The 12,630-nt window shown below is 40.3% G+C and overlaps 1 protein-coding gene across 1 annotated transcript in view; it reads right to left on the bottom strand.

Annotated features, from left to right (window-relative positions):
- SUCLG2 (succinate-CoA ligase GDP-forming subunit beta) overlaps positions 1–5,267 on the bottom strand; it is a 126,754-nt gene extending 121,487 nt beyond the window's left edge. The window contains exon 1 of the mRNA XM_065075461.1: positions 5,112–5,267. Coding sequence (XP_064931533.1) covers positions 5,112–5,195 — 84 coding nt within the window. The 5' untranslated portion in view covers positions 5,196–5,267. The remainder of the gene's footprint in view (positions 1–5,111) is intronic.
- Positions 5,268–12,630: the final 7,363 nt, after the last annotated feature.

The raw sequence follows: 12,630 nt of genomic DNA, 5'->3' as shown, positions 1-12,630 counted from the left end.
TTTAAACAAACAAGCAAACCCAAAAAGCAAAGCTCAAAAACTTTTGTTTACCGAGTACATTTTGTGCTACCAGTATAAAGCTTTAACTGAGGATTTTTAAAAGTGTTCCAACAAGTAAGTGTAAATACTTGCTGGTTTTCAATTCCTTCACAGTCACCCTTTATCCACTACTTGCATTTTCATACCTACTCCTGCTGTGTTATCTAGTTAAAATAAGATCAATAGCCAGCTGTTAATGACAGAACAATGTTTAATTACCAGTTCCAAAGTCACTCTCATAATCAGTTGCACAGATAACACGATTTCTATGTCCTGTGTTTTATTAAAATGCTACAAAGGCAGGAAGAGATGAGTATTCAGCTATCTGATTCACAGATGGCTAGAAATTGTCTTTCTCAGCAGAGAGCATTAAAGGAGGAAATTTTCTGAAGAAAATCCTTAGGGTATGTGCTCAGAGCTGCAGATTATAGTCTCAAACATGCACAGAAAGACTGGACTGCCCAAGGCAATAATGAGCCGAGCTGCCCGCCACAGGTGTCAACAGCAACAAAATCTATCAATTCGGGTTAAGTAATCCTGGAACTGTACCTGTGAGAGAGTCCCCAAAATGGGGAGAGGGAGAATCATACTTCTAAGCACTAAAGGAATACATATCCAATTTTTGCTGAAAATGAACCTTCCTAACAAGAAAAGGGAAAATACAGTGGAGAAACAATCTACTTTCACAAAACAACCAAACCCCAAGTGTCTCTAAACACTCATCTCACCTTCCTGTATCCCCAAAAGAATCTCAACATCTTCACACGTTGTTCACGGTGTCCTTGCTGGCAGTCACCAGCCAGAAAGACCAAATGGAAGCTTAAAAATAAATAAAACTGCCACATGCACTGACAATGTTACAGAGAAAAACAGGAGGAAACAAAAAACTACACAGATACCTGTAAATAAAGCACTAGTTTGTCTATTGACACTTCTCACTAGTACCTCAGTACGCAGATTAATGAAAAAATACTTGTTTTTATAGCAAAAAAACTTCAATGGATTCTAAATATATGCAAGCAAGGTAAAGAGTCTCTTTGGGTAAACTGGTTGGGAGTTCAGACAGAGAGCTGGGAGGAAGGCTTTACTTATTCACTGCCAGGATTAAGACCACAGGTGTCCCAGCTAATTCTCAACCTAATGTCATATTCATGAAGTCTGTCTCTTCATATCTAATTAGCTCTATCCCCTGATTACTCCTACACTAGGTACAAAGAAAGGTAAACAAATACAAACTGCAGCTTTTCTACTTCAAGACAAAGCTGCAAATATCTGTGCCAGAGCCAGATTGCTCCCAAGGTAGAAGTCTCACCATGTTAAAACTACCTGAAAAATAATTTAAAGGAAAAATAAAAATAAAAATACAGTCTAAAGTTATATTAACATTTTCATTTCCTTGTTTCACCTCCAAAAAGAATTTGAAAACCCTGTGTTTAATGGAACTGCCAAAGAGGAGTGGGCTAAACTTGGGCATTTCAGTTTTGTCTACAGAAAACTGTTTGTGAAAGTCTGTAGGCTCATGTATTGCCCACCTCTAAATGTAAAACCTCAAAAATTATGGTAAAACTATCCACCAGGAAAAGTCAAATAGGGAAACAGTTCAAATCTTCAAGAAACTTTCAAGAACTTAACATGAATCAAAAAGAAAGCAATAATTTATCATTGAAGTAGATTCTGAAGTCATTAATCTAAAGTTATTTTCAGTAGAGTTTTCTGTTGCATAGAAGATCATAAAAGTCACAGCTGATAACTTCTTAACTAATACAGAACTTTTTCTGGTCAGCATCAGCAAGGCTTTACAGATACTCAAGTCTATGAACTGAAGGCATCTGCAGTGAGCAACCTTGTACAGTTTCCTATTTTTAACATATATGGCATTCAGCTGATTTTATAACAGGAATATTATTTAATTCCATCTCTCCCTCCCCACTTCCAAATTTCATGCATGTTGAAAAAAATAAAGTGTTAGGGCAGGACTGAGGACCATCAGGAAGGCCAGGGCAGGGTTGCGTAACGCAGCAGCCAATCTACTCACTGTATTAGAAAACTGGAGAGTTACCTTAAGCTATTTTTTTTCTTTTTATGATTCTGATTTAATTATTCCTTATTTATATTCATCGCTGAAATTCACTGCATCTGAAGCTATTTTGAAAACACAGCGTTCTCCCAAAAGGCCCAGTCCAACTCCCATTCAAATAAACTGCCTTCAATGGAGCCTATTTGTTGCCAGCCAACAAGATTGAATTCTGCTGCAGAGTGGTCCCTGGAGCGTCTGTCACAGCTCTTTACAAATATTGTTCCAGTAAGAGCAGGTCTAAATACGCTTGTCCACATGCACTGCAGACAACTAAAAATCTACCTTTTATCTTCTTGAAACACTTGGTCAGATTTAAACTCTAAAAGCACAAAGAGCGGAATCTATCAAGAATACAAAAAGAGTAAAAAAATGCTTAACAGTTATAAAAAGGTAAGAGCCACAGGGAAAGCAGAAGGATGATGAAAATATTTTCATGTGAGAGGATCAAACACCATTTATTTCACCCTTAAAATGAAGTTACACAGAAAAAAGTTTGTGTGTAGATTATACAACCAAACTTCCCAAAAAGCTGCTTCAACACAGCTGTGAACAACATGAAGTTTTGAAATAATCAGAAGTTTTTTGCAACAGATAGAAAGCATGCAAACACCACTCCAAAATAAGTCATGAAGGCTATAAGGAAAGATTTTAAATCTCCCCAAGTGCCTACTCACGCAGGGTTAAGCAAAACAACAAAGTTTAAGATTGATATTCCTTGATTATATCTTTACCATATGAAAGACCCTTATCTGTGAAAAGAGCAATGTAACAGGCTTTGAGGGCAAGTTTTGTTGGTTTATGGTAAACAAATAAATACATAATAGCAACAATGTAACTTCTGGTCTGAGCTAAGCAGTGAAATATACGAATGTCCTTCCATGGACCGACCCTCTTAGACACAAATGTTTTATTCTAGTTTGTAGCACAGAAATCCAGGCCCTGGGTGATGAATTTAATTGTAGTTTGAAGTCTGAGACAGTGAAAGATCAGGAGATTATCTAGACGGAAATTCTACAATGTAACACTGCAAAAATTATAACCTTTCTACAGGAAAGTGGTTTACTTTGAAATTAAGAACTTGGTTAGTTGTTATACAGTATTGATGTGGTTCTTGAAAATAACCTACTTGGAAAGCACAGATCTTGGGAGATGCTCTCACTATCTGTCAGAGTTCAGAAAGATAAGAGTGTGATTTATGATACAGGTTCAATAACTCAAATTTTCTAAGTAACACACACAAAATATTTTTTTAAAAAAAAGCTTTTTAGAAAAGTTGCCCACCTTATAATCCCAAGAAAACTTTGAGAATCTGAGCTGATATCCAGTGATTTCAGTAGGGTAATTTACAGGATCAGTCTGCGCTTTGCAAAATGACAGAATAGAGCATGGACTCCTAACTTTCACCTCTACCTCAAATCCCCACTGCAGGGCCAGACAAACACAGGGCTTGAAACCGAGCTCAACCAAAGCACCTTCGGCACCTCACTCCAAAGTGACTCTGTCCAGACAGTGCTACATACTCAAGCCCTACAGAAACCCTCCATATCGGAGCCCTGCGGAAACAGCAGGGATGCACCCAAAAAGAGAGGTTACCTCCGAGTTCCTCACTGTAGGATCAGAGTCACCTAAGTGAGGATGGCAGGAACGCATCTTCAACCATAGAACGTGTGCGCACCAAACGACTGACAGGATTGTACATCAACACAAATTGGTTTAAATATGTATGTATGTGGATAAATGTATGTTTGTACACGTTTCTATAAGTATATATACACACATCAACAGTCCCTCTCCTTGTCTGTGCGTATACATGAAATGGACACGCACTAAACCAATTAGCCAATTTCACCAAACTGCCAAATACTATATCCACCATTACAAAAGGAAAGTTGGGCACAAAAGATTTCAGATTTAAAACCAGTCTAACTAACTTCCTCCAGGTTAAAATATAAGCCACACCAAAGCACGTGTACAATGCAAGTTACATCCAGCACCAACACCACGCAGTGCCTGACAGCTGTCCCGCACAGCCGCACACCAGCAGTCACCGGCACCCCCACCCATGACACCTGCAGAGCAGAACCAGCCAGAACAAAGCTTTGTTTGCTGCAGAGGCTTTTGCTTCTAGGAAAATATTTATGCTCAGAAGCACAGACCAAAGTAGATTCCCATGCACCTGCTGAACTAATAAAAAGACAAAGTAAAGAGGCTGGTTGCTAAAGGCACCAGAGTAGTCTAAAATGTACAGATCTCATTTTACCTTCAGCATTTCTGCTGTCAAGGTGAATAAAGAACTCCCACTACACCTCAAGAGCACCTTTCAATGAGGCTCATCGACTCTTTCCCATCACACTTGTGAGATTCAAGATCACGGGGAAGCCAGAGCTACAACCAGCTCCAGGTGAGGCAGCCGGCCTGACCGCAGCCACCTGCACAAAGCCAAGGCCAACCGATGCTGCCACCCAGAACTTATTTCGATACACGATATTACTTTATTGCTATTAAAATGATTGAAAGTACTTTTAGTTTTAGGGGCAGGGAAGCTTTCAGAGCTGGTGCTTCAGGTCACGCTGTGCTGGGTCGGGCCCTGGCCCGGCGGGGCCGCAGCGCCGGTACCCGACCCGGACCCGAGCCCGGCCCGCCTGGTCTGTTCATTTCTACCGCCAGGAGCACGAGGGGCTCGGGCTGAGCGCATCCTCCGGGCACCCAAACCCGAGCGGCGGCCCGGGCTCCGGCAAGGCAGAAACGTTTTCCTCCCGTCCCGCTGCGAGCGGCGGGCGCGTACAGGGGGAGGCTGCGAGGGGGGAGCCCCGCCGGCCGCGGGGGAAAGGCGGCTTCGGGGGGCAGAAAGCGCCGGCTGCGGGGACGGGGAGCGGGAGGGCTCCTGAACTGAGGCTGCCCACAGCGCCAGGTGCTCGGGCCCGCCGCCCTCCCCCAGCGCCTGGGCCGCAAGCAGGGCCGGCGGGATGCGGCGGCCGGGGCCGGGCTCACTCACCGGGAAGCTGCCCCGTAGGCAGGCGGATCGCAGGGCCAGGTCCCGCAGCACAGCCCCCGCCTGCCCCACTAGCGCGGCCGCCATCTTAGCCGCTCCGCGTGCCCTGCCGGCGGCCGCTGTCCCCGCCCTGCCCCGCTCCCCGGGCGGAAGCGCAGCGCGGCCCCGCCGCGGCCACCCCTCCGGAGGAGAGGAGCGGGGACGGGCGCGGGCCCCTAGGGGATCCCCGGGACGGCATTTTGGGGCAGGTGTTGGGGCTGTGTGACGGACGGGAGTGTTTGGCTACGACCGCTGCTCCGAGCAGGGCTGCGCGTGGGCCGGTGCGGGTGGTCAGAGCAGGACGGGCTGTGTGGGGAACGGCGTGCGCAGGGGCTGGGCGCTGCGAGGTGAAATGGACATCGGCGTCTGCTAGAGCTGCTGCCCTGACCTTTTTTTCGTTACTAAAAGCACCGCTTTTTATTTCTTTTTAAATTAGGAAATAACAAATTAACGCGAGGTAATAAGCCCTGCTGGGATGCAGCTGACTCTTCATAGGCACTTTAGTCTGAACTCCACGAAATAACCTCGTTTCATTCGTCATCCACAGGTAAAACCCATTAATACCAAAACAATGAGTCTACCGCTTGGGGACGGTGCCCAAGCCCAGAAGCCCGACAGCTCATGGCTCATTACATGGGTATAACATTTAACATGAGTGTTCCCTGTCAGCTGTGGTTCTATGAAACTGAGTCCCAGAAGTGAGATTTTTGAAAATAGCTCATTCCATCCACCAGGACTGACTTGGGGACTGGTGTGGACACAGCTGCATGTGTCTGCAATCTGAAGCAAGCTCAAGAGTGGAATGGTCTGGTCTGTGCAGACACAGTCTCCACGTGGCCCCCCTGAGCATTTCTGTAAGGGTTTCTGGTTAATGCACATTCTGTATAATCCACCCATGAGCAATGGCGAGTTGACTTTAAATAGTTCACACAAATGACCCATGAACAATGAAGGTTTGAAAAAGAAATTTTTTTGTGAAAACTGAGCAGCAGATGAGATACCCTTGCAATTTTACAACAGTTCGTCTTTAATCCACGTGTATTGAAGTATGCAGAGTTCAGCATTATATGCAGGCATTAGGCTGAGCATTATTTATTCAGTAGTTTATGATTAAATAGTTGGATAAAGAAAATAGTAGAATCTCCATCTTCTAGTCCAGAATGTGAGTGGGGACAAAGGCAAACATTCCTGTCAGTGCTTAGGACTTGCACTCCTAAATGTGTTTTTTTAAAAAAATCAGGACTGAACAACTCCTTTATTGGAATTTAATCAGCAAATAAATTATACCTCTAGTAGAAAAAAAATCTGCAATTTCATAAAACTGAGGTGCTAGAAAAATCTGAAATTGAACAGTTCTGTCTTTGTCATGACAATTTCAGTAATGTAATATGTTTCAATAAAGAATCTGAAGATGCAGCTTTTTGATAGCATTGAGCAATAATGTATGGCACCCAGTATTAACCTAGGTATTACTGTGTGCTTATTCTTTCAGAATATTATATACTGACTTTGGTATTATGATGGAGGAAATATAATTTCATTTTTAGTTCCATGACTGTGGTTCAGTAAGCACAGTGTTTCCTGTTCATACAAACTATTATAGCTGTCTACCTTATGTGTATATATAGAACAGGTATATAAGCTTTCAGATAACGTGTGTGGATTGCATGCAACGCTATCATTTAGTGCTACAAGGAGCACTTTCACGGCATATTATAAATAGTAGAGAACCTTCTTTACTATATTTTTTTATTGTTTATATTTAGTAAATGGAAAAAACACTGTGTAAACTCAGTCTGGGTTAGTCACCAAGACATGATTTTTTCTGTATCTCTAGGGTAGAAGATCTTCCAACTATGAGGAGAAAAAGTACAGAGATTCATTGTCTTCACATGCGGTTTCCTTCTGTGTATGTGTAAACCATAGAAAATTTAGATCAAACATGTCTCTGAAGCAATTAGTAGAGCAAGAGCCAGCTTTCTTGGAATATGAGGTACAAGGATATGTGCGTGAGAGTGTGAGAGAAGATGTACACAATACAAATTATTGTTAGGAAACTCACTTGGGATGCAGGAATTTGGGAACAGCTAAGGAGCAGTCCCAAGACAGTGTCCTCACAAATAAGGAGAGAAGGGAACTGCAAAATAAAAAAGGGTAAAGACAGAGAGGCTGATTTCAAAGTACCTTACTTCTAGGCTTCCAGACATTCCTCCTTGTATCTCTCATGAGTATGCAGCATTTAAAGGTGCTGTCTTTCTCATAACCTCCCCAAGATTAATAAAAAGCTAGATTGTAGCTAAGCTTTCTGGCAGTGGTCTACTCAATGCAAAAGAATCAGTAATGTTTTTGCAATTAAGTTTAAATAAACATCTCATAAGTCATAATACTTAAAAACTTGTCCTTAAGCCTACATAGTTGTTAGTGTTCAAGTGAAAACCTTTAGAAAAGAAAAAAGTTACCTTGTAACAGGTAGAGCATAATTTTAAGTGATTTGCATTTCCTCTTCATTGCAGCAGTACTTGTTAGCAGTGAAATAGTATGTTCATTTTCTCATCCACACCGATTACCTCCCAAACCATTATTTGCTAAAGATGGATGTCACGTCCAGCATCTGGATGGTGTATCCAGCCATTCAGAAAGGTTGTTTATCACTAATTTTTCATTTAGCCATAAAACCATTTGACAAATGCAAACTTATTATAGCTAGAAGAGCTGAGTTGAGGGTTTTTTTCTTAATTCTTCCTGAGTAACATATCTGAGATCATGCTGATACGTGTCAGGAATAAAACCGCCATTACAGCAATGAAGCAGAGAGCATTTATGTTTTCATGGATAGGATACTTTTCTAATTTAGACTGAAATAGAATTAGGCTAAATACATATTTTCTTATTCATGTGATTAATCAACTCCAGTAGAGTACCTGCGAGTCAGGTGAGCCCTCACACTTTCACTTCTTCTCACTGATAATGAGGTTGCTCTAGTCTGTTTTTGAAGGATTGGAGGCTTTTTTTCAGAAAAATATGAACAGTGGACTGAAAGACATTTCATCATGTGCATATTACCTTGTCATTATTCTTTTGGCAACTATGGAACCTGAACATCATAACCACATCAATTTCCTAGAGAATAACTTAATCTGTATGTGAAAGATACACCACATGCTCCATCCCTAAGAATAATGCAAGAGTGTAGTAAAACTGCAACAAACTCACTAAAATAGGCCCACTGTAGGTGACTGAAGAACAGAAACCAAGATCACAGACTGAGCCTTATGGTGTCTATAGAGCATGAGTCTAGAGGCACAAGTCCCTCTCAGTCTGTGATGCTGTCTCAGTCCTTCACTGTTCCTTGTTCCTTTTCTCTGGTCATGTCTATTTGTCTCCAAATGTAAAACCAAAGAAAAAAAAATACACTGTGGTAAATATAGCAATGAGTGGAGGAAGGTTAATGAAAGATTAAAATTAAATTAATTCAAGTCTAGAAAACAAAAGAAAGATGAAAATAAAGAATGAAAAATAGCATATTAGAATTGTAAATGACCTCCTAGGTCACTGAGTTTGGTCACTGCATACAGCCACAAAATTTCCATTCATTAAAAATTGCTCTAATATAGTAGGAGGGATCTTGGAAGTAAGCACGGTGGGGAGTTTTTTGGCCAGGTAGGATCAAATTTTCTGGTTGCACTGTCTTCAGAAAATATATGAGCTCTATCTATTGCTGCATCATTAATCTATAAATGTAAATTTACGTTTGCCTTTTTCATTTTCAAATTGTATGCACCTCTGCTGTATGTAGTGGAACTTACATGTGGGTAGGAGCAAAAGAATAAAGTGAAGCCTTAAAACAGTTTTTACGTTTTCGGTTTGATACAGTGGGAAGCCCAGGTGCCATGTTTTGACACTGTGTGATAGCTTTGACATGTAGTTAAAGCTAGAAACTGAAAAGAAGTGCCTAAAACAGGGAAGACTTAAAATTTAAAAATAGCATGTAGGAATAAAGATAAAAAGTAGTGAAGCAACCCACTTTAAAAAGATTTATAGTAACAGACAGTACCAAGGGGAGCAATAGTAACAGTAATGCTCCACCTTTTTGATATCTAGCCATTTGACTCTGTGTAAAAAGGAAACTTTCAGGAATCATGACATAAATTAATTGGCTGAAAACAGTAGAAGTGATGCATCAATTTACAAGCAATGTGCTGCTACCTTTTGCCAGCAGTGTCCTGTATAATAAGGCAGACAGGGGAGTTCAGGTTTCTCAGCAGATAGACTGTAGGTCTATAACACTCAGCTCCAACAACGCTGAGAACCCTGATATTGTGGGTAGAAAGACAATTTTATTGAACTTCTGTCAGAGACAATATGGGACCATGAATACAAAAAGTATAAAGATCTAAGCTGTGGGATACAGGGGAAGAAAACAACCTCTCAGAGGCTGGACCTCTTTGATAAGTTGTGACTATATCTCCACAAAGACTTCGAATCCTTTAAGGAGTATAGACAGTCTAAATTCAGGAAAGAAATTTGAACACTCTGAAAAAAAATAGGTAAAGAGTTACTTGTGGAAAGGAATGGAGGTTAGAATAGCAGCAAAACAGTGATGTAATGAAAAGGCAGGCTCTGTCGTGTGTGCTAAGCAATTCAGTCTATTATGCAGGCAAATTTTCTGAAAAGAAACACCTTAAGATGTATGAAATGTGAAGCAGAATCTAGGCTAGATAAATACTGTTCTGTACATTGTATTTAAAAACTTCTTTAACAAAAAGCCATTATATTTAAAAACTTATTTAACAGCAAGCTATCTAGAGTGTAAAGGAAAGTTCACAGATTGCCCAGACAATCAAATGTGGAACATCAATACTCAAGGGCGCATGCTTAGCAATAGGAATCTGTGAACTCTGTGTGTGCTGTGCAGTAAAGCTCTTTAACTATTTCGTGACAGGGCTGGAATACACATCTGGAAGAATAAAAGCAAGATGTTATGGCCTTAAGATAAAATATCTGGATGCTGACAGAACAATCTTTGTTATGTAGGATTGTTTGTGTCCTGCACAGTATTTGCAAAAAGGTGAGCGTTTTCCAGGAATTAAACCTGGATGCTCCTTGAGACTGTAGATAGCTGTAGCTATAAAAGCGGTGTTTGCCTTTAACAAAGGGAGACTAGGGAAATTAGAAAAGCTGTAGGTGTTCCCATCATATCTAATCCATGTTTTAATTCACAGGTTGCAAAATACCTTATAGCATGTCTTCCCAACCTGTTACAGGCCTTGAAATTTTCTATTGTAATTAATTTCTAAACCTGTAGGGTGAAAGGGCTGCTAATATGTAAGGGGTAATTTTTTTCCTGATGAATTTTATGGATTGCAGAGGGAGGGAAATTGATTTTCTGCTGAATTAAGTATTGATTTAAAAGTAGCTTTCTGTACTACTTAGTTTGGGGTCATGGAGTACTCTTTCAGTGGATTTTGTAGATTGCTTGCTGTATTTTCCTATCTCAATAAAACATTTTGGCATGGATGCAGGTTTCACTTTCATTACGATTGGTTGGACATCAACAAGTGGTTCAGTGATCATGGAAGTTCATGAAGACCGTAACCTTTCTGAACAGCCTAACAAAGAAGTTGAAGCACTGTATACAAAAAATCTTATAGCAAAACCTGAATGCACCACTAGAGAAAACTGACCTGCCTAAACATAAAGCAGGTCAACAACAGTTATTATCGTATTTTGTGCATGTGTTTGCGGTTTTGTTGTCTGGACCGTATATTGGGACATATAGAAGTCTGTAACACAATGGAGGATTTTTTGCATTAGCTGGTGACAAGAATATTTACTCCTAAAGGAACTGTGCTGCCTGCAGTCACAACTGTAGGCTTATAGTTTCACTGGTGCTTTGAAAAGCTCTCAATGCCTTCATGAGGTCTTGGAATAGCACTTTACGAAACGTGACTCTTGGGCTTGTATCTCATACCAGGCAGAGATCTGGTATGTACTACACACTGTACTGTACTATACGGGGACATTATATGTGCTGGTATCAGACCCAGCACAGACTATTCTGGGTTACTGGGTCATCTGTGTCAATTTGCCATTCAACAATTTGTTGTCTCACTGCCTCTCTGTACTGTTTATTCCCTTCCAGTTTACACCTCCTTCTCTTCCTTCGTAGGGTTTCAATATTTCTTACTCTTTGTATGTTAGATATTAAGTAATTCCATTTTCACTTTTTCCTGCACTGACCTGGTGTCATTCATTAGTGGCCAGTGTCATCATCAAGCCTTGAAGGGTTTGCAGTGAGAGAATGTAAATGTCAAATATGAATTCTCGCAAAGTGCTTCTACATAAAAAGGCCATCATTTGGAATTTTTTTTTCCATTTTTGATATGTTGTCTGGAAGAATATCTACAAATGCAACCACACAGCTAAGGTTACAGTGACTTATTTTTAATATGTTCCCTTTGGAACAGAAATTACCAGTGGACAGCAATCTTCCTGCACATAGTACTGCTAAGGGGAGCTTTTGGGTGTCTGTTTTGCTAACTGATGTATCAATGACCACCTAATGTATCAATTATTCAAAAACAAAAGTGTAGTGGAATTGTAGATTTCCAATGAAGAAAAGACAGGCTGTGAATGTTTCTGGAGGTCACTTCAGATCACATGCAGGAAACATTTAGGAGCCTGATGAGAAGATAAAGTATAGTTGAATAAGAGCTTACTGTGCCCACAGTGGACTGTAAATATTTTTCTGACCATGTAGCTTAAGTAGTTGACCAGAATTCCTACTACACTTGCAAGCATCATTTCCTCTACACAGAGAAGTGGAGGATTGTAAATAAGTTGCATTAGTATTTGCTGTTTGGATGTTGTTTGCAAATTCTATGGAAATTCAAGGAGAAAATGGGAAGCCTGGCAAAAAAGCTGTATCCTCATGAAACAATATCTATGTGAACAAATTAGTAGGAAGGGTAAAGACTCATGGTTGCTTTCTACACAGATGTATTTTATTCAGTAAAAGATGCCATATCATTTACAGACTAAGGAACAACTTCATTTTAGTAAAAAATTGTTAGCCTGTAAACAGAATAACTCCAAAATGTTTTACTTATGAAGGTTGTTACAATATGCCATAAAAAATATATGTAGGAATTATCATATTTTTAATTAATATGCATTTATTAAACACATAAAAATGGGAATGCTGTAGTCATCAGCTTGGCTGAAGCAGTGCCTAAAAAATTCCTTTTTCATTCTGCTTCAAAAAGGAAATTGGAGTAAAATTTCTCCAAGCATCTGAGTTCTAGTATCCATCTGATTTAGTAAAGCAGCATTTGCAAGCTTAGCTGTTAAATTCAACACTATCAGGTCTAGCTTCTGCTAGGTATATTGTTTGGTTTTAATAAATGTGTTTTGATGGTTTTGTTTCTCTAGGAAAGCTGGGATTGCTTTAGTGCATACAAGCAAGTCTACAGTCAAAATTCTA

The sequence above is a fragment of the Columba livia genome, chromosome 10 (assembly GCF_036013475.1).
Source record: "Columba livia isolate bColLiv1 breed racing homer chromosome 10, bColLiv1.pat.W.v2, whole genome shotgun sequence".
In the NCBI taxonomy this organism is placed as follows: domain Eukaryota; kingdom Metazoa; phylum Chordata; class Aves; order Columbiformes; family Columbidae; genus Columba; species Columba livia.
The sequence above is the reverse complement of the archived record's forward strand: the minus strand, read 5'-3'. Positions and strand labels throughout refer to the sequence as shown.